The 25,275-nt window shown below is 51.5% G+C and overlaps 1 protein-coding gene across 1 annotated transcript in view; it reads right to left on the bottom strand.

Annotated features, from left to right (window-relative positions):
- LOC130128088 (cytohesin-3) overlaps positions 1 to 25,275 on the bottom strand; it is a 77,517-nt gene that overhangs the window by 31,274 nt on the left and 20,968 nt on the right. Inside the window, exons 2-7 of the mRNA XM_056297800.1 lie at positions 18,986 to 19,068; positions 18,609 to 18,673; positions 15,492 to 15,558; positions 9,566 to 9,684; positions 2,037 to 2,117; positions 1,298 to 1,410 (exon numbers count right to left, since the gene is read on the bottom strand). Of these exons, the coding sequence (XP_056153775.1) occupies positions 1,298 to 1,410; positions 2,037 to 2,117; positions 9,566 to 9,684; positions 15,492 to 15,558; positions 18,609 to 18,673; positions 18,986 to 19,068 (528 nt within the window). The remainder of the gene's footprint in view (positions 1 to 1,297; positions 1,411 to 2,036; positions 2,118 to 9,565; positions 9,685 to 15,491; positions 15,559 to 18,608; positions 18,674 to 18,985; positions 19,069 to 25,275) is intronic.

Here is a 25,275-nt window from a genome sequence, read left to right as displayed (position 1 = left end):
AGTGAATGCGGTGATGATCTGTCCAGCAGTCATCTGCATCAATCATGGCCCTCATGATAGTCACATCATTGCAGTGCCTGGTTCGTACAATGACGTAGTAAAGAGATGCAACTGTTTGAAGTGGGGGTGTCTCCAAGATGCCTTAGATTTGTTTTTCGGGTGCAACAGAGTGTTAGTGGTGGTGAAGTCGTACTGAGCACATTTCCTAAGAAGCAAAACTCCATTGGAGTCGATGTTCCCAATGCCTTCCTTTCCTATAGTGCCCTTCCAGAGGTGTTGATCCCGGCTGACAATTGGGAGAAAAAGACGGGGAAATCTACCACCCCCCAAAAAAACTATTTTACAGCTGTAAACTGTAATCTACAGTGTAAACTGTAATAATAATAATAAATCAAACTTATATAGCGCTTTTCTAACACTCAAAGTCACTTTACAATAAACAGCGGTGAAATGACACAACCGATAAACATAACACAGACATACAGGGGTGGATGGGAAGGGGGGGGAGGCATACAGGGGTGGATGGGAAGGGGGGCTACGAGAGGGAGAAACGGCAGCCACACATGATGCCAGCAGTACTCTCCCACTTAAAACACATGCAAAAGGGCAAGAAACACAAAAAACAACAGTACTGTGGACGTTGATGTTGTGTAGGGGTTTACTCCCGTAGCCTATTCCTCTCCCGAGGTGTCCAACCAGGTAATCTGGTTAATCCTCACTGAGTCCAAACTGTAACTCTTAAAACTACATAATCTACTACTACTTGTGGTTTTCCCGTTAGGGGGCGCCACAGCAGATCATCCGTTTCCATCTCTTCCTGTCCTCTGCATCTTCCTCTGTCACACCAGCCACCTGCATGTCCTCCCTCACCACATCCATAAACCTCCTCTGTGGCCTTCCTCTTCTCCTCTTCCCTGGCAGCTCCATATTCAGCATCCTTCTCCCAGTATACCCAGCATCTCTCCTCCACACATGTCCACACCATCTCCATCTTGTCTCTCTTGCTTTGTCTCCAAACCGTCCAACCTGAGCTGTCCCTCTAATATACTCGTCCCTAATCCTGTCCTTCTTCATCACTCCCAATGAAAATCTTAACATTACTTAAGATCTTCAGACTGCAAAATAATTTCACACAAACGAAGCAAACCGTCTGTGAGACCACCCAGCTCTCCATCGCGGCACAGTGTCAGTGAATAGAGGAAAATGTACAGTATGTTGCTATGCAGCCGGTTCATCAGAACATCTCTCCTATCCATCCACATCACAGATTCAGTTTGGAGCCGTCGGGAAGTCTGACCTGTTGACTGGAAAACACCCAGATTACACTGGCAGTACCGTGCTGCAAAGGCCTCCATCATCCGGTCTATCTTCTGGGCCTCGCCTGGCAAACGGAAGCTCCACAGAAACTGCCTGCAACAGAGAGGATCTTATCAGTTATATTACTGGTAGTCATGGAGCGTAAACACATAGTTGTTTACATTCTTAACATCTCCCGATCAACCTGTTTGAACAGTGACATTAAAGCTATAATCCACCATTTTTCTTTAGTAACACGTTTATTGTCTGCATTCTAAAGGTGGGGGTGATGTAGGAGGCAGAGAGAAATAGACTCTGACTTTCTGGGACTACAAACAAGATGTAACAGGACTACAAACAGGTGTAGCAGCCATTATGGCTGGTATGCTGTCAGCTCAGCAGTAAACAGCTCCACCCTTGTAAAAATGGATCCTGGGACCAAAGCAAAAACAGACAGTGTGATGTAGTACAAACTACATCACACTGTATGGGAACACTGTTGTACAGTCATATTGGTTGTCATGAACACATCAGCATCACGTCTCAGTCTTTTTCCCAACACATACGTGTTTGCTGCTGCACCAGTGTTGGTCCTACCTGGTCAAAACATCTCAACAGCGGTATACGGAGACTGGAGAATGTCTCCAACCACGGGGAAGATGACTGGTGGTGTCATGGAGCCTTTAAAACAACAATTTAGTTCCATGAATTCAGTTTTAAAGTTTAACCCTCCGGCTCACCGTAGCGCTTGAACGAGGTTGAGGTCTGCAAACTCATGCAGCTCCACGAAAGCCTGAAGAACCTTGATGTTGAAGTCATCTCTGTGGAAACATTTAGGGGAAGACAATATTCTTGAGAGAAAACAACAAGCTGACTGGTTTAGAAGACCAGACCTCCATTCTGGATGGTAAGAGGAGTCACAGCTCGAACATCTTTACATCTTGTTTTTATTTAGCAGCGCCACGTAGTCGCACAGAGCTCTACTAAACCAGAGCAGGGCACTTATCATCTTTCAATGGAATTGCACTGGGATGAAATTCAGATATGATCATATCCTGATACACAATATTGTCTAATTAATGGTAATGAGAATCTATGACCCAAAATGTCCCACAAAATGAGGTGGGAAATATTTGAAGGAGTCAAAAAAGGTTGAATCAGTCCATTTATCCAGAATAGAATAGAATACACTTTATTTGTCATTTGTACATATATACAATGAAATTCACTTTCTGCGTTTAACCCATCCTGGCTGTGTAGCTAGGAGCAGTGGGCAGCCGCCGTGCAGCGCCCAGATGAACTGAGTCATCCTTCTTGACTTTCTTACCTGGATATTTAGCATGCATCAAGACTACTTAAGGGAACATTATTTGAACACAAATTTTGGTTTGATATTATACATCTTTATCGTTTCCCTCAGCTCACAGCAGTGCAACACAAAGACAAAAACACATCCAAACTACAAGAACCCATATCGAAAATTACAAAAAAACTACAAAAATAAATATACCCAACATATATATACATACATACAGATAGATAGATAGATAGATAGATAGATAGATAGATAGATAGATAGATAGATAGATAGATAGATAGATAGATAGATAGATAGATAGATAGATAGATAGATAGATAGATAGATAGATAGATAGATAGATAGATAGATAGATAGATAGATAGATAGATAGATAGATAGATAGATAGATAGATACTAGAAGAACCCCGCTACAATGTAGCGGTTTGGTTCTCCACCCGTCTAAATCTCCCTCCTCTTCATCCTGCCAGCTAACCGCCTTCCCCCTGCCCCTAAACCCCCCCCCCCCACTCCAACTCCCTCCCCCCAAATGCTCAACACACATAGTGATGACTGGGCATGAAGGATGGAGCCAGTAATCATAACACCGTGTACAGAACAGGTTTACTTGAAATACCTGCCTGAGTCCATACAGAGCCCTCTACACCTGTATGTATGAGTCCATACAGAGCCCTCGACACCTGTATGAGTCTATACAGAGCCCTCTACACCTGTGTGTATGAGTCCATACAGAGCCCTCTACACCTGTGTGTATGAGTCCATACAGAGCCCACTACACCTGTATGTATGAGTCCATACAGAGCCCTCTACACCTGTGTGTATGAGTCTATACAGAGCCCTCTACACCTGTATGTATGAGTCCATACAGAGCCCTCGACACCTGTATGAGTCTATACAGAGCCCTCTACACTTGTGTGTATGAGTCCATACAGAGCCCTCTACACCTGTATGTATGAGTCCATACAGAGCCCACTACACCTGTATGTATGAGTCCATACAGAGCCCTCGACACCTGTATGAGTCTACAGAGCCCTCTACACCTGTATGTATGAGTCCATACAGAGCCCTCTACACCTGTATGAGTCTATAGAGCCCTCTACACCTGTATGTATGAGTCCATACCGAGCCCTCTGCACCTGTATGAGTCTATACAGAGCCCTCTACACCTGTATGTATGAGTCCATACAGAGCCCTCGACACCTGTATGAGTCTATACAGAGCCCTCTACACCTGTATGTATGATACCATACAGAGCCCTCTACACCTGTATGAGTCTATACAGAGCCTTCTACACCTGTATGAGTCCATACAGAGCCCTCTACACCTGTATGAGACCATACAGAGCCCTCTACACCTGTATGTATGAGTCCATACAGAGCCCTCGACACCTGTATGAGTCTATACAGAGCCCTCTACACCTGTATGTATGAGACCATACAGAGCCCTCTACACCTGTATGAGTCTATACAGAGCCCTCTACACCTGTATGAGTCCATACAGAGCCCTCTACACCTGTATGTATGAGTCCATACAGAGCCCTCTACACCTGTATGAGTCCATACAGAGCCCTCTACACCTGTATGAGTCCATACAGAGCCCTCTACACCTGTATGAGTCCATACAGAGCCCTCTACACCTGTATGAGTCCATACAGAGCCCTCTACACCTGTATGTATGAGTCCATACAGAGCCCTCTACACCTGTATGAGTCCATACAGAGCCCTCTACACCTGTATGAGTCCATACAGAGCCCTCTACACCTGTATGAGTCCATACAGAGCCCTCTACACCTATATGAGACCATACAGAGCCCTCTACACCCCTATGTATGAATCCATACAGAGCCTGTTACACCTGTATGTATGAGTCCATACAGAGGAAAACTTTATTTCCTCTGTGGAGCCTCAACATTCCTGTTATACCACCAACCTCATCCACTCAACAGCCAACATTACCAAGTCTGCAAGCAATTTACACACACACAGACACACCCATGGCTGTCCGGCTCTGTGGAGCTGGCGGGCCGAAACGCTTCACATGACTGATGAAAACACTCGTGTGAATCCACACAGACTCTCCTGTCAGGAGTTTGTTTGACCATCGACTGAGACTTGAAAGTCGAGCTGCTCTGATCTGCTTTGTTTCACATCCACTTTCCTGTTTTCCGATCATTACTCAATAATACTGTGTAACCCAGCCACTGAGGATGCACAAGCCAGTGCATCCTTAGTGCCGGTCCCAAGCCCGGACAAATGGGGAGGGTTGCGTCAGGAAGGGCATCCGGCGTAAAATCTTTGCCAAATCAAATATGCGGATCATAAATAAGACTTACATACCGGATCGGTCGAGGCCCGGGTTACCAACGACCACCACCGGTACTGTTAACCAGCAGGGTGTCGGTGGAAACTATGCTACTGTTGGGCGAAGGAGAAGGAGAGGGGGAAAGCATGTCCAGAGGCAGCGGGAGAGGAGGAAGGGTAGGCATGTGGAGGTGAGAGTTGGAACTTTGAATGTTGGCACTATGACTGGTAAAGGGAGAGAGCTGGCTGACATGATGGAAAGAAGAAAGGTAGGCATACTGTGTGTGCAAGAGACCAGGTGGAAGGGGAGTAAGGCCAGGAGTATCGGAGGTGGGTTCAAACTCTTCTACCATGGTGTGAATGGGAGGAGTAATGGGGTAGGGGTAATTCTGAAGGAAGAGTATGTCAAGAGCGTGCTGGAGGTGAAGAGAGTGTCAGACAGAGTGATGAATATGAAGCTGGAAATCGAAGGTTTATTGCTGAATGTTATCAGCTCATATGCCCCGCAAGTTGGGTGTGAGATGGATGAAAAAGAAGAATTCTGGAGCGAGTTGGACGACATGGTGGAGAGGGTACCCAAGGAGGAGAGAGGGGTGATTGGAGCCGACTTCAATGGACATGTTGGTGAAGGGAACAGAGGTGATGAGGAGGTGATGGGAAGGTATGGAGTCAAGAAGAGAAACGTGGAAGGACAGATGGTGGTCGATTTTGTGAAAAGGATGGAAATGGCTGTGGTGAATATATATTTCAAGAAGAGGGAGGAACACAGGGTGACGTACAAGAGTGGAGGAAAGTGCACACAGGTGGACTATATCTTATGTAGAAGGCGCCATCTAAAAGGGATTGGAGACTGCAAGGTGGTGACAGGGGAGAACGTAGCTAGGCAGCATCGGATGGTGGTCTGTAGGATGACTTTGGAGACCAAGAAGAGGAAGCGAGTGAAGACACAGCCGAAGATCAAATGGTGGAAGTTGAAGAAGGAAGACTGTTGTTTGGAGTTCAGGCAGGAGGTAAGACAGGCACTGGGTGGTAGTGAAGAGTTGCCAGATGGCTGGAAAACCACTGCAGAAATAGTGAGGGAGACAGCTAGGAAGGTACTTGGTGTGTCATCAGGACAGAGGAAGGAAGACAAGGAGACTTGGTGGTGGAATGAGGAAGTACAGCAAATTATACAGAGGAAAAGGTTGGCAAAGAAGAAGTGGGATAGTAAGAGAGATGAAGAAAGTAGACAGGAGTACAAGGAGATGCAGCGTAAAGCAAAGAGAGAGGTGGCAAAGGCAAAGGAAAAGGTGTATGGTGAGTTGTATGACAGATTAGACACTAAGGAAGGAGAAAAGGACTTGTACCGATTGGCTAGACAGAGGGACCGAGCTGGGAAGGATGTGCAGCAGGTTAGGGTGATCAAGGATAGAGATGGAAATGTGCTGACAAGCGAGGAGAGTGTGCTAAGAAGGTGGAAGGAGTACTTTGAGGGGCTGATGAATGAAGAAAATGAGAGAGAGAGAAGGTTGGATGATGTAGGGATAGTGAATCAGGAAGTTCAGCGGATTAGCAAGGAGGAAGTGAGGGCAGCTATGAAGAGGATGAAGAGTGGAAAGGCAGTTGGTCCTGATGACATACCTGTGGAGGCATGGAGGTGTTTAGGAGAGATGGCAGTGGAGTTTTTAACTAGATTGTTTAACACAATCCTGGAAAGTGAGAGGATGCCTGAGGAGTGGAGAAGAAGCATACTGGTACCGATTTTCAAGAACAAGGGCGATGTGCAGAACTGTAGCAACTACAGAGGTATAAAGTTGATCAGCCACAGCATGAAGATTTGGGAAAGAGTAATAGAAGCTAGGTTGAGGAGAGGTGACGATCAGCGAGCAGCAGTATGGTTTCATGCCACGAAAGAGCACCACAGATGTGATGTTTGCTTTGAGAATGTTGATTGAGAAGTATAGAGAAGGCCAGAAAGAGTTGCATTGTGTCTTTGTGGATTTAGAGAAAGCATACGACAGGGTGCCGAGAGAGGAGGTGTGGTATTGTATGAGGAAGTCAGGAGTTGCAGAGAAGTATGTAGGAGTGGTGCAGGATATGTATGAGGGAAGTGTGACAATGGTGAGGTGTGTGGTTGGAATGACAGATGGGTTCAAGGTGGAGGTGGGATTACATCAAGGATCGGCTCTGAGCCCTTTCTTGTTTGCAATGGTGATGGACAGGTTGACGGACAAGATCAGGCAGGAGTCTCCATGGACGAGGATGTTCGCGGATGACATTGTCATCTGTAGCGAGAGTAGGGTGCAGGTTGAGGAGAGCCTGGAGAGGTGGAGGTATGCACTGGAGAGAAGAGGAATGAAAGTCAGTAGGAGCAAGACGGAATACTTATGCGTGAATGAGAGAGAGGACAGTGGAATGGTCAGGATGCAAGGAGTGGAGGTGACAAAGGCATTTGAGTTTAAATACTTGGGGTCAACTGTCCAAAGTAATGGGGAGCGCAGTAGAGAGGTGAAGAAGAGAGTGCAGGCAGGGTGGAGTGGGTGGAGAAGTGTGTCAGGAGTGATTTGCGACAGAAGGGTACCAGCAAGAGTTAAAGGGAAAGTTTACAAGATGGTTGTGAGACCAGCTATGTTATATGGTTTAAAGACAGTGGCACTGACGAAAAGACAGGAGGTGGAGCTGGAGGTGGCAGAGTTGAAGATGCTAAGATTTTCACTGGGAGTAACGAAGAAGGACAGGATTAGGAACGATTATATTAGAGGGACCGCTCAGGTTGGACGGTTTGGAGACAAAGCAAGAGAGGCAAGATTGAGATGGCTTGGACATGTGTGGAGGAGAGATGCTGAGTATATTGGGAGAAGGATGCTGAATATGGAGCTGCCAGGGAAGAGGAGAAGAGGAAGGCCAAAGAGAAGGTTTATGGATGTGGTGAGGGAAGACATGCAGGTGGCTGGTGTGACAGAGGAAGACGCAGAAGACAGGAAGAAATGGAAACGGATGATCCGCTGTGGCGACCCCTAACGGGAGCAGCCGAAAGTAGTAGTAGTAGACTCAATAATACTGTGTACGGGTCAAAACCAGGAAACAGCCATGATTTAAGGTCTGGCGGGCGATGATGCAGCGGAGGGGTCATGGGAACCTGTTAGCTAATGTTCAGATTGTATCTCCTCCTCCACCTCCAACCAGATTAAAACCAGTCCCATCCATCCATCCATCCATTATCCAAACCACCCATCCTGCTCTCAGGGTCGCAGGGATGCCGGAGCCCATCCCAGCAGCCACCGGGCGGCAGGCCCCCGGGGAGACACCCCGGACAGGCCGCCGAATGTAAAAAAGGTAAAACAAAGTTTGTGATGTTTAAATGTCGACAAGTTTTCTACGCGACAGAAAGAATCAACACACAAACACACGTTATTCATGTTGACAGCCAACGTGTTTCCAGTTGAACATGAAAGTTGTGAATGACTGCAGATGAACAGAAATGCCAACATTTAAAAATCCACAAAATCACACACGTTTTTCACACTGGAGAGAGGTGGGAATATTCACTTGTCAATAAAGTTATTTAATCAATAACCTGTCAATAAAATGGTTTAATATAATGAGGATAAGAGGCTCAATAATAACTCATTCTAGTAGATGAGTTCAGTTCTTCTCATTTCCTTCTTGTTTAGTTTCTAATGGCGGTCGAGTCGCGTCCTGGACCACCACAGAGAATTTGTCTGCTTAAAAAGAATATTCGCCAATTTTAAACCTTACCTCTATGTACACGAATTTGGGATATAGTGTGAGAAACTTCTGCAGTTGTTGCCAACGTCCACTGTTTCTACTACTACTACTACTACTACTACTACTACTACTACTACATTTCCATCTCTTCCTGTCCTCTGTATCTTCCTCTGTCACACCAGCCACCTGCATGTCCTCCCTCACCACATCCATAAACCTCCTCTTTGGCCTTCCTCTTCTCCTCTTTCCTGGCAGCTCCATATTCATTACATTACATTACAGTCACTTAGCCGACGCTTTTATCCAAAGCAACTTACAACAAGTGCATCATTTAACGTAGGAAATCAGGAGAACTACTAGTCATCACAGGTCCTAAGTGCATCCTCTCTCTAAACAAGCATCTAAGAGGAAAACCAGTGCTAAAGTAAAAGCGCGAGAAAGAGATTTGTTTTTTAAATGAGTGAATACAATAAGTGCTAAGAACAAGTAACAGGGTAGTAGTTCTTGAAGAGGTGAGTTTTCAACCTGTGCTGAAAGATGGGCAGCGACTCCTCTGTCCTGACATCAGTGGGGAGTTCATTCCACCACTGTGGGGCCAGGGCAGAACAGAGCCGGGACCGGGTCGATCGGCAGCAGGGACCTCTGAGCGACGGGGCAACCAGGCGTCCCGAGGCAGCAGAGCAAAGTGGTCGGGCGGGTGGGGGTGTAGGGCACTGAAAATAATGGCCACTGTGGAGGCAAAGAACCGGCGTTCAGCTGAAGGGGGTTTGACTGAACACTGCTTTCATGGCCAGTTCAGTTTCAACATGGTGGGAGTAAACAAAAGAAATTCACTTCCGTGGCAGGAGGGTGGAAGAGACCGGTCACGTCAGATTATATTCCACCATAAATCCGACCTGTAACTGGCCGACTCTCGGGTGATGTGATGGACACTGTGGCTTACCGCTCCCCGAGGTAGTCTCCAATGACCGTCTTGTTGAGGCCTTCTCCCTTGTACAGGAACTGGGAGATGTCTTCCGGGGTGTTCTGCAGGAGGTCATTATCCAGCAGGAACTGGATTCCCTGGAGGACCACACAGGAAGAAAAGACAGCTGCAGGTAACAGAGAGTTCAGTTCAGTACCTTTTTAAGACCACATGTGGTGACATTTAACACCCATTTTAGGACAAATCATGTGGGAAGGTTTCAGTCCAGGTGGCACAAGAAGGGGCAATTCTAGTTGGTTTTTCATGTGGGCACAAAAATGCAATAATTTGCTGAGAGGGGTCAACTTAATCGCTTCTTCATAGTTGTTGTGGCGCAGCCAGCTCCATAGATATTACAGTGAGGAAAACACATTTTGACATTTGGTCTCATTACTTTCTGAATAAGAACTAAAGTCTGGAGTTTGACTGTGATTTCACTGTGACAATTTATACTCACGCAAAGTACAAACAGTTGACTAACTAAAGAAAATTAAACACGACACTCACAACACATGATCTGGTGTAAAAGTGACTTCAGTGCCACGAGGCAGATGACGCAACTGAAAAGCTCGCGCTTCCTGCTGCACCAGCTCCTGAGAGGGCGCTACACGGGTAGCCTGCAAGCTAGCAGACATTACGGCCAATATTCACACAGGAATCACACGCGCCCACTTCTCAAAATCACACCAACATGTAGCTTAACAGCTGAGCTAACACACCAGCTGGACGGATGGACTGGATGGTGTTTTTAATTTAAATATTTTGGGGATGCTGTGGGGCCACCACGCTTACCTTACCAGCGAGTCGACGCACCTAAAGAAAGATGGCGTCCCATGCGGAACACAGCAAAATACGGTGTCCTGTAAGGGACAAATAGCGACGATGGCTGAACTCTCCAGGGAATAGGCAGCGCAATATCGATCTCCAGTGGCCCACCCAGGCTACTGCCCGACATTAGCCTTATTTTATGTCGATTAAAAAAGGTCGATTTAAAGGCACAGTGAGCGGAGTTCGTCGGTTGCGCTTAGTAAACACAGCATTGGAAGTTGGCCCCTCCTCCCTGGCGCAACAACACCAGAAGGACACGCCCCCTGGCCGCAGTTGCCAGGACCAATCCTAGTATACAGGCCACCTCTGCATCGCTCTTCATCCCCACCCTCTCCCTCAGTGCTCGCCAGTGGGTCGAAGCCAACCACAGAGTCACTCTCATTTTGGAACAAGCTTTGCCCGCTTGGCGTTTCACGTATTGTAGCTTCCTCTTGGATGTGTGCTTACGATCTCGATCTGGCAGATGGGCACAAACAGAGCTGAGTCCAAAGACAAAGACAGCTATATAGTGTAGCTGATAAGTGCCAGGAGGACTGCCATGACTTGTACATCGGGGAAACCAAAGAGACGCTGGCCAAGAGGATGGCACAACACAGGAGAGCTAACACGTCAGGCCAGGACTCCACAATCTACACCATCTACAGGCCAGGACTCCACAGTCTACACCATCTACAGGCCAGGACTCCACAGCCTACACCATCTACAGGCCAGGACTCCACAGTCTACACCATCTACAGGCCAGGACTCCACAGTCTACACCATCTACAGACCAGGACTCCACAGCCTACACCATCTGTCCGGCCAGAAGGAGCAGTCTCTGAACTCCAGGACTGTTTTGAAAACACAGACTGGAGTATTTCTGCACATTCAGCTACCCATGGCTCCCATATAGACAATAATGAACAGATATCTGCCATACTAGCCTGCATTAACTTTTGCACTGAGAGTGTCACAACAACAAAATCAGTCCGCACCTTTCCAAACCAGAAACCCAGGATGACCAGTGAGGTCCGGCAGCTGCTGAAAGTACGGGATGCAGCGTTCAAGTCAGGTAACTGTGAGGTCTACAACGCAGCCAGATCCAACCTCAAAAAGGGCATCAGAACAGCCAAACATAAATTTTCCCTACGAATAGAGGACCACTTTCACAATAACTCTGATCCTCGGCGAATGTGGCAAGGCATTCAGTCTATCACAGACTACAAAAGCTCTAATCGCGGTCCCACTGTCCATGATGCCTCCCTGCCAGACAAGCTAAATCATTTCTATGCCCGCTTCGACAAGGACAATACTGACCCAGCCACAAAAATCCTCAGCCACCCAGAAAACTAGGTGCTCACTCTATCAGTCGCAGAGGTCAGAGAATCACTGTGCAGAGTGAACACACGGAAGGCTGCCGGACCAGACGGCATACCGGGTTGGGTCTACCGGGAATGTGCCGACCAGCTGGCTGAGGTCTTCACACCTGTATTTAACCTCTCACTGTCCCAATCTAAAGGCCCGGCATGCTTTAAGACCACCTCTATCATTCCTGTCTCCAAGAAACCAACATCCACATGTCTGAATGACTACCGACCCATAGCACTCACCCCCATTGCCATGAAGTGCTTTGAGAGACTGGTTCTGGCTCACATCAAAAACATTACCCCCCCACACATTCGACCCACATCAGTTCACCTACCGTCCCAAAAGGTCTACTGAGGATGCCATTGCCACTGCCCTGCACTTTGCTCTGACCCACCTTGAACTTAACAACACATACATCCGGATGCTGTTTATAGATTACAGCTCTGCCTTCAACACTATCATCCCCGCCAAACTAACCACCAAACTCCTCTCCCTTGGCCTCAACCCCTCCCTCTGTAACTGGATCCTGGACTTCCTGACCAACAGACCTCAGTCTGTTAGGTTAGGTGGTCACACCTCCTCCACCCTGAGCCTCAGCACAGGTGCCCCTCAAGGCTGTGTTCTGAGCCCCCTCCTTTCCTCCCTCTTTATCCACGACTGCCTGCCAACTCACCCTTCAAATGTTATAGTTAAGTTTGCAGATGACACCACAGTCATTGGCCGTATCACCAACAATGACGAGATGGCCTACAGAGATGAGATTCAGCACCTCACACCATGGTGTACTACCAACAATCTTGTCCTTAATGTGCAGAAGACAAAGGAGCTGATTGTGGACTTCAGGAGGTCTAGAAGCTGCAGCCACTCCCCCATTCACATCAATGGGGTGGAAGTGGAGCGTGTTTCCAGCTATAAATTCCTTGGAGTCCACATCAGCGAGGACCTTTCGTGGACATTAAACACCCAGGCCCTTGTGAAAAAGGCCCAACAACGCCTGCATTTCCTGAGGAGGCTGAGGAGCGCCCGTCTATCCCCCAAAATTCTCACCAACTTCTACCACTGCACCATAGAGAGCATCCTGACCATCTGCATCTCAGTGTGGTACGGCAACTACACCTCAGTAGACCAGAAAGCTCTGCAGCGGGTCGTCAAGGCGGCCCAGCATATCACCGGTACCCAGCTCCCAGCCATAAAAGACATTTATCACAAACGCTGCCTTCGAAGGGGTCTGAGCATCAGCAGAGATCCCACCCACCCCAACCATGGACTGTTCTCCCCCCTGCGCTCTGGGAGGCGCTACAGGAGCCTCAGAGCCCGCACTACCAGGCTCAAAAACAGCTTCTTTCCACAAGCTGTTGCCCACCTGAACCTGGCTACCCACTGAATGTCTGTAGATATTTTTAAATATTCTGTACTCCAGCTCTCTTTTAACTTATTTTTAACTCTTGATCTTCATGTGTGTATATCTTATACTGTGTTTGCTGTGTTTGTCTGTGTCTGTCTTGCACTGTTTGGTGAAGCCACAGCCCTCATTTCATTTTTAACATGTGCCTGCACATTGTTTTTAATGACAATACATTGAATTGAATTGAATCTACAGGCCTGGACTCCACAGCCTACACCATCTACAGGCCAGGACTCCACAGTCTACACCATCTACAGGCCAGGACTCCACAGTCTACACCATCTGCAGGCCAGAACTCCACAGTCTACACCATCTACAGGCCAGAACTCCACAGTCTACACCATCTACAGGCCAGAACTCCACAGCCTACACCATCTACAGGCCAGAACTCCACAGTCTACACCATCTACAGGCCAGAACTCCACAGTCTACACCATCTACAGGCCAGAACTCCACAGCCTACACCATCTACAGGCCAGAACTCCACAGTCTACACCATCTACAGGCCAGGACTCCACAGCCTACACCATCTACAGGCCAGTGGCCACCCTTTCAAGGATGAGGGTGTGCACATCCTTGAGGGGGAGGAATGCTGGTTTGAACTGGGAGTCAAATGCCACTTTTCCCTTACATGGTACCGGCTCAACTCGACTCGACTTTTTCATTTTCCATTACTGGAAAGTACGGCATTCTGGTAACTGTCACCACTTTTCTGGTACCACCTTGGTCGAGGCTAAAAAAAAACAAAAAACTGGAGCAGGTACCAAAATCAGTGCAGATTAACTACACTGAGGGGTACTGTTACAGTGATGGAAAACGACACTCCTCGAGTCGACTCGAGTCGAGTTGAGCCAGTAGCATGTAGTGGAAAAGGGGCATCTATGTGAAGAAAGAACGACCATTCCTGAACCGGGGGGGGGGGGGGTCTAAGAGTACATCTGTCACCATCTTACACAATGCTGTAAATGCAACTATTCCCCAATCCTCTGTGAATAGTACACGTGGCCACTGTAACTCTAGTTAATGGTCACACCCATATTTGTATATGAAACTGGTCGATGGTTTGGGTCGTTATGTCACTGTATTGTTTATAAGGGTGGGGACACCTGCAGTCACTGTATTGTTTATAAGGGTGGGGACACCTGCAGTCACTGTATTGTTTATAAGGGTGGGGTACCTGCAGTCACTGTATTGTTTATAAGGGTGGGGTACCTGCAGTCACTGTATTGTTTATAAGGGTGGGGTACCTGCAGTCACTGTATTGTTTATAAGGGTGGGGTACCTGCAGTCGCTGTATTGTTTATAAGGGTGGGGACACCTGCAGTCACTGTATTGTTTATAAGGGTGGAGACACCTGCAGTCACTGTATTGTTTATAAGGGTGGGGACACCTGCAGTCACTGTATTGTTTATAAGGGTGGGGAGACCTGCAGTCACTGTATTGTTTATAAGGGTGGGGTACCTGCAGTCACTGTATTGTTTATAAGGGTGGGGTACCTGCAGTCACTGTATTGTTTATAAGGGTGGGGACACCTGCAGTCACTGTATTGTTTATAAGGGTGGAGACACCATCAGTCAGGTGAGACTGAAGAGGTCACTTAGATGAAAAAGAAACGTTTCTCTCAATAAACGTTGCGTCCAGATGAACTGATTTAACTTTCTTTGGTTTCTTACCTGGATTATTGAGCATAATAATAATCATAATAATAATAATAAATTAAACTTATATAGCATGCATCAAGACGATTTGGCAGCTGGTTGCTACGTTTTTAGAGTCCTGCTGCCCAAAGTTTAACACCCAGAAACATCTCGTCCACAGCAAAATAAGAAAGTACAGACAGAGGACAGGATCTCTGCAGATACCGACACCGCCACACACGTCTGGTGGGTCATACGTGATGAGTGGGAGGGATTACTTTTGGATGAGTCTATACGTTGTTTTTAGGAAAATCCATCTCGTTATACCTTTAAGCTTTTATAGACTATCAATGGTTTTGATTCCGCTACAAACCGACTTATCCTGTCCTCACATGACATGACATGACATGACATGACATAGCATGACATGACATGACATGACATAACATGACATAGCATGACATGACATGGCATGACATGACATAGCATGACATGACATCACATCACATAACATGTTCATGCAGGTATGAAGACTTCATAAATTCCAATTTAAGACAATTTCAAGACTTTTAGGAGCTAATATTTGTGGAACTGAATGTAAGACCTTGTGAGGACCTGCAGAGACCCTGTGAGGACACGGCTCGAAGCTTTACGTCCTCACAGAAACCAGCAGGCAGAGAAAACCGACCTTCTTCGGGTCCATGTTGAACTTCTTCCTGCCCATGGCCATCTGTTTGTTTCGCTGTGCCGTTTTACTGAAAGACGGGACGAGACAGAGCAGAGAATGGGTCAGAGACAAGGCCAAGCCGGCCGGTCATTTGATGGAAACAACATCTTTAACGGAAGCAGGAGGACGGGTTCGCTGCCGTCCAAGTCTGGACGGGAGAACGACAGAAGAACATGAAGGTCAAGCACAAATACAAAACGAGAGTTACATGAAAGCAAATCCAGAAAAATTCATTTTGAGCGGCAACATAATGGACGAGTTTGATTAATTATGACTAAAATCCTCAAACAAATGATTTGAAGTCATTTTTTTGGGGGGGGTCCCCTTTTTCCTCCACTCTTGTATTCACCACAGACATTTCCATCCTTTTCACAAAATCCACCACCATCTGTCCTTCCACATTCCTCTCCTTGACTCCATACCTTCCCATCACCTCCTCATCACCTCTGTTCCCTTCACCAACATGTCCATTGAAGTCCGGTCCAATCACCCCTCTCTCCTCCTTGGGTACCCTCTCCACCATGTCGTCCAACTCACTCCAGAATTCTTCTTTCTCCTCCATCTCACACCCAACTTGTGGGGCATATGTGCTGATAACATTCAGCAATAAACCTTCAATTTCCAGCTTCATACTCATCACTCTGTCTGACACTCTCTTCACCTCCAACACACTCTTGACATACTCCTCCTTCAGAATTACCCCTACCCCATTTCTCCTCCCATTCACACCATGGTAGAAGAGTGTGAACCCACCTCCGATACTCCTGGCCTTACTCCCCTTCCACCTGGTCTCTTGCACACACAGTATGCCTACCTTTCTTCTCTCCATCATGTCAGCCAGCTCTCTCCCTTTACCAGTCATAGTGCCAACATTCAAAGTTCCAACTCTCACCTCCACACTCCTACCCTTCCTCCTCTCCCGCTGCCTCTGGACATGCCTTCCCTTCCCCCTCTCCTTCTCCTTCGCCCAACAGCAGCATGGTTAAAGCAAGCCCTATCTTTCCCAAGTGAAGTGAAAACGAGACTTGTGGCGAACTGATCTGAATGGAGAGTTTGTCATTGTGACCAACACACCCCAATATGTCATCAATATGAACTTAATGTGATGTTAAAGTAAAAGACGGCCCCTGGCGCCGCTTTAATATACCATCCTTCTGGATGTCAGATTCGACACTTGCATTGACCTGTGATTAGAGTATTCTGGGCAAACCCAAGAAGTTCTGCTGCCGGCGTGGGAAGATGGCGGAAGTTCTGTTTCTGGCGTGGGAAGATGGCGGCGCCAACTCACGTTGGCGGCGGCCTCACCCAGTACCGTCCAAGCAGTGTCTTTGGCCACGTCTACATCTCAGTTGGTGTATTTGTTTGATGGCTGGGAGAGCTGGCGCTGGGCCGGCTGGGAGAGCTGGCGCTGGGCCGGCTGGGAGAGCTGGCGTCGGGCCGGCTGGGAGAGCTGGCGTCGGGCCGGCTGGGAGAGCTGGCGTCGGGGCGGCTGGGAGAGCTGGCGCTGAGCCGGCTGGGAGAGCTGGCGTCGGGCCGGCTGGGAGAGCTGGGGCTGGGCCGGCTGGGAGAGCTGGCGTCGGGCCGGCTGGGAGAGCTGGTGCTGGGCCGGCTGGGAGAGCTGGCGTCGGGCCGGCTGGGAGAGCTGGTGCTGGGCCGGCTGGGAGAGCTGGCGTCGGGCCAGCTGGGAGAACTGGTGCTGGGCCGGCTGGGAGAGCTGGTGCTGGGCCGGCTGGGAGAGCTGGTGCTGGGCCGGCTGGGAGAGCTGGCGTCGGGCCAGCTGGGAGAGCTGGTGCTGGGCCGGCTGGGAGAGCTGGCGCTGGGCCGGCTGGGAGAGCTGGTGCTGGGCCGGCTGGGAGAGCTGGTGCTGGGCCGGCTGGGAGAGCTGGCGTCGGGCCGGCTGGGAGAGCTGGTGCTGGGCCGGCTGGGAGAGCTTGGTCTGCTGCGTCCTGCCTGGAGCTGTGCCCGAGGAGGAAACACCGGGGGGGGGGGTCTGACAGGACGTGGAAGCGGGGCAGGCTAAGCTTACTGCTAGCCCATGCAGACTGGCAGTTCCGATAACATCGAGGGCGGTCTGGCGGCGGCCTTGCCTGGCGTTGACAGGGTTTTTAGTGTGGTCATGTTGAGTGCAGGGAGGTGGGTCGAGGGTGTCAGGCTGGGAGAGCTGGTGCTGGATCGGCTGGGAGAGCTGGTGCTGGGCCGGCTGGGAGAGCTGGTGCTGGATCGGCTGGGAGAGCTGGTGCTGGGCCGGCTGGGAGAGCTGGTGCTGGATCGGCTGGGAGAGCTGGCGCTGGGCCGGCTGGGAGAGCTGGTGCTGGATCGGCTGGGAGAGCTGGTGCTGGGCCGGCTGGGAGAGCTGGTGCTGGATCGGCTGGGAGAGCTGGCGCTGGGCCGGCTGGGAGAGCTGGTGCTGGATCAGCGGAGGAGGCCTGGTCTGCTAGCTGGCGTTCGTTCTCCTGGACAGTGACCTCTTTATAGTTTGGATATATGTGTTCTTGTAGTTTTTGGGTATGTGGTTTTTGTATTTCCCCCCTTTTCTCCCCAGTTGTACCCGGCCAATCACCCCACCCTTCCGAGCCGTCCCGGTCTCTGCTCCAACCCCCTCTGCTGATCCAGGAGGGCTGCAGACCACCACATGCCTCCTCCCATACATGTGGAGTCACCAGCCGCTCCTTTTCACCTGACAGTGAGGAGTTTCACCAGGGGGACGCAGCACGTGGAAGGATCACGCTATTCCCCCCAGTTCCCCCAGTTCCCCCCTGAACGACCAGAGGAGGCGCTAGTGCAGCGACAAGCACACATACCCACACCCGGCTTCCCACCCACAGACATGCCCCATTGTGTCTGTAGGGACTCCCGACCAAGCCGGAGGTCACGCAGGGATTCGAACTGGGACCTCTGTGTTGGTAGGCAACAGGATAGACCACCACGCCAGCCGGACGCCCCTCGGATATGTGTTTGTGTTTGTGTTTGTGTTTGTGTTGCGCTGCTGTGGGCTGGCGGAAATGACTCCCACACTCCCACACAGCTGACCTGGGTAACGCAGACAACATGGCTGACATGCAGCCGTCATTAACCTACCTGTCTCCAACACACGTCAGCTGGTCGATCTCCGTCATGACCTCCGCTATCTCCAACTTTAACCTCTGACACACACACACACACACACACACACACACACACACACACACACACACACACACACAGATGGAGAACATGTAAGTCCAAGGGCCAGGAAAGACTTGCAGCATGGAGCTGAGCAGTGTCCAGACAAGCAGCAGAGTCTACATGTGACCATGTGGTGTCAGACACATTTACACTCCTGAGATGGAGAAGAGACACACACACACACACACACACACACACACACACACACACACACAGACACACACACACACAGACACACACACACACACACACACACACACACACACACACACACAGACACACACACACACCTGGATATCGTCCAGCAGCTCTCTCTTCCTCCGCCGAATGTTGGACAGCTCATCTCGCTCCTGCAGCGACAGGTCTTCAGGAACTGAGACACACAAAGACACCAGACTGACATGAAGAATACACATCCCCTCCCCACATCCGTCACCTCCACCCCGACACCACCCGCTCTGCAGGGGTCCTGCACAGGAGAGGGACCGTCTCTTGGGCCTGCACATCCCCTCCCCACATCCGTCACCTCCACCCCGACACCACCCGCTCTGTAGGGGTCCCGCACAGGAGACGGACCGTCTCTTGGGCCTGAACAGACCACCCTCACACCCGTCACCTTCACCCTGACACCACCCGCTCTGCAGGGGTCCTGCACAGGAGAGGGACCGTCTCTTGGGCCTGCACATCCCCTCCCCACATCCGTCACCTCCACCCCGACACCACCCGCTCTGCAGGGGTCCCGCACAGGAGACGGACCGTCTCTTGGGCCTGAACAGACCACCCTCACACCCGTCACCTTGACCCCGACACCACCCGCTCTGCAGGGGTCCTGCACAGGAGACGGACCGTCTCTTGGGCCTGCACATCCCCTCCCCACATCCGTCACCTCCACCCCGACACCACCCGCTCTGCAGGGGTCCTGCACAGGAGACGGACCGTCTCTTGGGCCTGAACAGACCACCCTCACACCCGTCACCTTGACCCCGACACCACCCGCTCTGCAGGGGTCCTGCACAGGAGAGGGACCGTCTCTTGGGCCTGCACATCCCCTCCCCACATCCATCACCTCCACCCCGACACCACCCGCTCTGCAGGGGTCCTGCACAGGAGACGGACCGTCCGTTGGACCTGCACATCCCCTCCTCACGCCCGTCACCTCCACCCCGACACCACCCGCTCTGCAGGGGTCCTGCACAGGAGACGGACCGTCTCTTGGACCTGCACATCCCCTCCCCACATCCGTCACCTCCACCCCGACACCACCCGCTCTGTAGGGGTCCTGCACAGGAGACGGACCGTCTCTTGGGCCTGAACAGACCACCCTCACACCCGTCACCTTGACCCTGACACCACCCGCTCTGCAGGGGTCCTGCACAGGAGAGGGACCGTCTCTTGGGCCTGCACATCCCCTCCCCACATCCGTCACCTCCACCCCGACACCACCCGCTCTGCAGGGGTCCTGCACAGGAGACGGACCGTCTCTTGGGCCTGAACAGACCACCCTCACACCCGTCACCTTGACCCCGACACCACCCGCTCTGCAGGGGTCCTGCACAGGAGAGGGACCGTCTCTTGGGCCTGCACATCCCCTCCCCACATCCATCACCTTGACCCCGACACCACCCGCTCTGCAGGGGTCCTGCACAGGAGACGGACCGTCCGTTGGGCCTGCACATCCCCTCCTCACGCCCGTCACCTTGACCCCGACACCACCCGCTCTGCAGGGGTCCTGCACAGGAGACGGACCGTCTCTTGGACCTGCACATCCCCTCCCCACACCCGTCACCTCCACCCCGACACCACCCACTCTGCAGGGGTCCTGCACAGGAGAGGGACCGTCTCTTGGGCCTGAACAGACCACCCTCACACCCGTCACCTTGACCCCGACACCACCCGCTCTGCAGGGGTCCTGCACAGGAGAGGGACCGTCTCTTGGGCCTGCACATCCCCTCCCCACATCCATCACCTTGACCCCGACACCACCCGCTCTGCAGGGGTCCTGCACAGGAGACGGACCGTCTCTTGGACCTGCACATCCCCTCCCCACGCCCGTCACCTCGACCCCGACACCACCCGCTCTGCAGGGGTCCTGCACAGGAGACGGACCGTCTCTTGGGCCTGCACATCCCCTCCTCACGCCCGTCACCTCGACCCCGACACCACCCGCTCTGCAGGGGTCCTGCACAGGAGACGGACCGTCTCTTGGACCTGCACATCCCTTCCCCACACCCGTCACCTCCACCCCGACACCACCCGCTCTGCAGGGGTCCTGCACAGGAGACGGACCGTCTCTTGGACCTGCACATCCCCTCCTCACATCCATCACCTCCACCCCGACACCACCCGCTCTGCAGGGGTCCTGCACAGGAGAGGGACCGTCTCTTGGACCTGCACAGACAATGTCCAGTCGGAGAGAGAGCTGGACTGGTGTTTTTACCGTCTGGAGCAGCTTGCTTTACTGCCGCTGCACCGACTATTTCACCTCCTTTAATTAACGGCAAAGCCTTTTAATTACCCCTCCCGCCCCGCCCTCTCCTCGGCTCAGGGCTATTCTTTTTTTTTCTTAATAAATTTATTTCTGATTTTTCCCTTTTTTTCTCCCAGTTTAGTGGCCAGTCGCTCCCTATTCTAGTTCAGACACCACCCTCGGACTGCATGTGTTCTCCAGCCGGCAGTCTGGAAGGAGTCGCCTCGCCACCTCCAGGACAAGGCAACTCCAGGCCGAACCACTGCTTTTACCCCCCCCCCCCAACACACCCACACAGAGACGCAGTCATGGGACGAACACAAGCCGACTCCGCCCCCTGGGGGGGGGGGACATGTTACATGTTTGGTAGCCAGGTGCACGCACATCGTCACAGACCCTGCTATCCGCACCCCCCCCCCCACCTTAGAGCCCCCTGTTGTTATGTTGGGGCGGTTGGTTTGTTTTATCCTGCGTTAGAAGTGCCCTCGGGTTTCTAAGAACTCGGCCCGTCCGCCTTTGGGTTTCGCTTCGCTGGTCTCTGGTCTTCATTCAAGAGCCGTAACAGAGGCGTTTCTACCCGTTGACAAGGAGGAGGGGGTTGCCATAGTAACTAGACCATCAGTGGTCCCGTGGTGGCGAGGTTAACCAGTTTTCAAGATTCATCTTTAATTTTTCCGTCGGCATTATTCAGAATCAGACACGCGGGTTTGACTCCGGCTCCGTGGCGCTCAGCGTATTAACCCAATCTTAACCTGGACAAGTTGAAAAAAGACAAGACGTGCACACACAACGACACCCGGAGGAGAACCAAGAGTTAGAGATGAGAGTTCATCAAAACCCCTGTGAAACACAGGCGTCATGAAACGGTAAACCTGGAGGGGGGACCCCCAAAACTACAAGAGCAGCACAGGAAGCTGGGCGGCGTGGGGCTGGAGCCCAGTAAAGGCCTCTGCGGTGTGCCGGCTGGAGCCCAGTAAAGGCCTCTGCGGTGTGCCGGCTGGAGCCCAGTAAAGGCCTCTGCGGTGTGCTGGCTGGAGCCCAGTAAAGGCCTCTGCGGTGCGCCGGCTGGAGCCCAGTGAAGGCCTCTGCGGTGCGCCGGCTGGAGCCCAGTAAAGGCCTCTGTGGTGCGCCGGCTGGAGCCCAGTAAAGGCCTCTGCGGTGTGCCGGCTGGAGCCCAGTAAAGGCCTCTGTGGTGCGCCGGCTGGAGCCAGTAAAGGCCTCTGCGGTGCGCCGGCTGGAGCCCAGTAAAGGCCTCTGCGGTGTGCCGGCTGGAGCCCAGTAAAGGCCTCTGTGGTGCGCCGGCTGGAGCCCAGTAAAGGCCTCTGCGGTGTGCCGGCTGGAGCCAGTAAAGACCTCTGCGGTGTGCCGGCTGGAGCCAGTAAAGGCCTCTGCGGTGCGCCGGCTGGAGCCCAGTAAAGGCCTCTGTGGTGCGCCGACTGGAGCCAGTAAAGGCCTCTGCGGTGTGCCGGCTGGAGCCCAGTAAAGGCCTCTGCGGTGTGCTGGCTGGAGCCAGTAAAGGCCTCTGTGGTGCGCCGACTGGAGCCAGTAAAGGCCTCTGCGGTGTGCCGGCTGGAGCCAGTAAAGGCCTCTGCGGTGTGCTGGCTGGAGCCAGTAAAGGCCTCTGCGGTGTGCTGGCTGGCTTGATGGAGAGCTGGGGTTCGTGCAAGAACGCACGTAAACCTCAGTTGTCAGCACTTTCCAAACAGCAGTCACAAAGTGCTGCCCAGCTGATAATAAACTGTGTAATAGTACACAAGATGAAAACAGCGAGTACGAATACGGCTAACAGAAGGACACAAACAAACAAAACAAGATGAAAAGACCAAACCGAAAGGAGCCGCAGAGAAACGCACAAAAAGACGTCAGCAGAAGTGTTTTGAAACGTGCTTCAGACTCGGCTGAGCTGGCAGACGGCAGCAGGACAGTGTGGTCTGGCTTGTAATGTTAACGATTAGGACAAGGAACGCTGCATGTGGCCGGACAGGCTGCCTCTCCTCCATTTGTTGTGACAGTTAATGTGGTGTCTCATGTAGGCCAGGTGGTAGAGGACCGTCTGGAGACCATGTAGACGAGGTGGTAGAGGACCGTATGGAGACCATGTAGGCGAGGTGGTAGAGGACCGTCTGGAGAACATGTAGGCCAGGTGGTAGAGGACCGTCTGGAGACCATGTAGGCGAGGTGGTAGAGGACCATATGGAGACCATGTAGGCCAGGTGGTAGAGGACCGTCTGGAGACCATGTAGGCGAGGTGGTAGAGGACCGTATAGAGACCATGTAGGCGAGCTGGTAGAGGACCGTCTGGAGACCATGTAGGCGAGGTGGTAGAGGACCGTCTGGAGACCATGTAGGCGAGGTGGTAGAGAACCATATAGAGACCATGTAGGCTAGGTGGTAGAGGACCGTCTGGAGAAAATGTAGGCGAGGTGGTAGAGGACCGTCTGGAGAACATGTAGGCGAGGTGGTAGAGGACCGTCTGGAGAACATGTAGGCGAGGTGATAGAGGACCATCTAGAGAACATGCAAGCGAGGTGGTAGAGGACCGTCTGGAGACCATGCAGGCAAGGTGGTAGAGGACCGTCTGGAGAACATGTAGGCGAGGTGGTAGAGGACCGTCTGGAGACCATGTAGGCGAGGTAGTAGAGGACCGTATAGAGACCATGTAGGCGAGGTGGTAGAGGACCATCTGGAGACCATGTAGGCGAGGTGGTAGAGGACCATCTGGAGACCATGTAGGCAAGGCGGTAGAGGACCGTATAGAGACCATGTAGGCAAGGTGGTAGAGGACCGTCTGGAGACCATGTAGGCAAGGTGGTAGAGGACCGTCTGGAGACCATGTAGGCAAGGTGGTAGAGGACCGTCTGGAGAACATGTAGGCGAGGTGGTAGAGGACCGTCTGGAGAACATGTAGGCGAGGTAGTAGAGGACCGTATAGAGACCATGTAGGCGAGGTGGTAGAGGACCATCTGGAGACCATGTAGGCGAGGTGGTAGAGGACCATCTGGAGACCATGTAGGCAAGGTGGTAGAGGACCGTATAGAGACCATGTAGGCAAGGTGGTAGAGGACCGTCTGGAGACCATGTAGGCAAGGTGGTAGAGGACCGTCTGGAGACCATGTAGGCAAGGTGGTAGAGGACCGTCTGGAGACCATGTAGGCAAGGTGGTAGAGGACCGTATAGAGACCATGTAGGCGAGGTGGTAGAGGACCATCTGGAGACCATGTAGGCGAGGTGGTAGAGGACCATCTGGAGACCATGTAGGCAAGGCGGTAGAGGACCGTATAGAGACCATGTAGGCGAGGTGGTAGAGGACCGTCTGGAGACCATGTAGGCAAGGTGGTAGAGGACAGTCTGGAGACCATGTAGGCAAGGTGGTAGAGGACCGTCTGGAGACCATGTAGGCGAGGTGGTAGAGGACCATCTAGAGAACATGCAAGCAAGGTGGTAGAGGACTGTCTGGAGACCATGTAGGTGAGGTGGTAGAGGACCGTATAGAGACCATGTAGGTGAGGTGGTAGAGGACCGTATAGAAACCATGTAGGTGAGGTGGTAGAGGACCGTCTGGAGACCATGTAGGTGAGGTGGTAGAGGACCATCTAGAGAACATGCAAGCGAGGTGGTAGAGGACAGTCTGGAGACCATGTAGGCAAGATGGTAGAGGACCGTATGTAGAACAGCAGCTCTCTATCCAGGTCCTGGTCTGCTCAGATCTATGCAGCCTGCCTCAGTCAGAACCACCAGCATGCATGGAGACAGACAGAGGCCTTCTGTTTTTGGGGGGCTGGGGTTTAATAATCGAGTCTTTAACTACAGCTGGGGGGAATGGGTGGGGGGAGTAGGGGGTTAGGACTTGGGACTAAACTGCTCATACACTGATTACACTGTTTAATCCTCCGTTTTTTGAGGAGCGACCCTCTGCTGTGTGTGTGTGTGTGTGCGTGTGTGTGTGTGCATGCGTGCATGTGTGTTTGCACAGCAGGTGGTCTGCACACAATGTCCTCATTCCATCACGCATCTGCTCCCAATCATGTCTATGTCAGCTTTTGAGCTGATAGAAATGAGAAGAGCAGCCAAAGTAACCATTAGAAAGCCTGCTTGGTTTAAATGTAGCGCGGA

Source organism: Lampris incognitus, chromosome 17 (assembly GCF_029633865.1).
Source record: "Lampris incognitus isolate fLamInc1 chromosome 17, fLamInc1.hap2, whole genome shotgun sequence".
Taxonomy (NCBI): domain Eukaryota; kingdom Metazoa; phylum Chordata; class Actinopteri; order Lampriformes; family Lampridae; genus Lampris; species Lampris incognitus.
The sequence above is the reverse complement of the archived record's forward strand: the minus strand, read 5'-3'. Positions and strand labels throughout refer to the sequence as shown.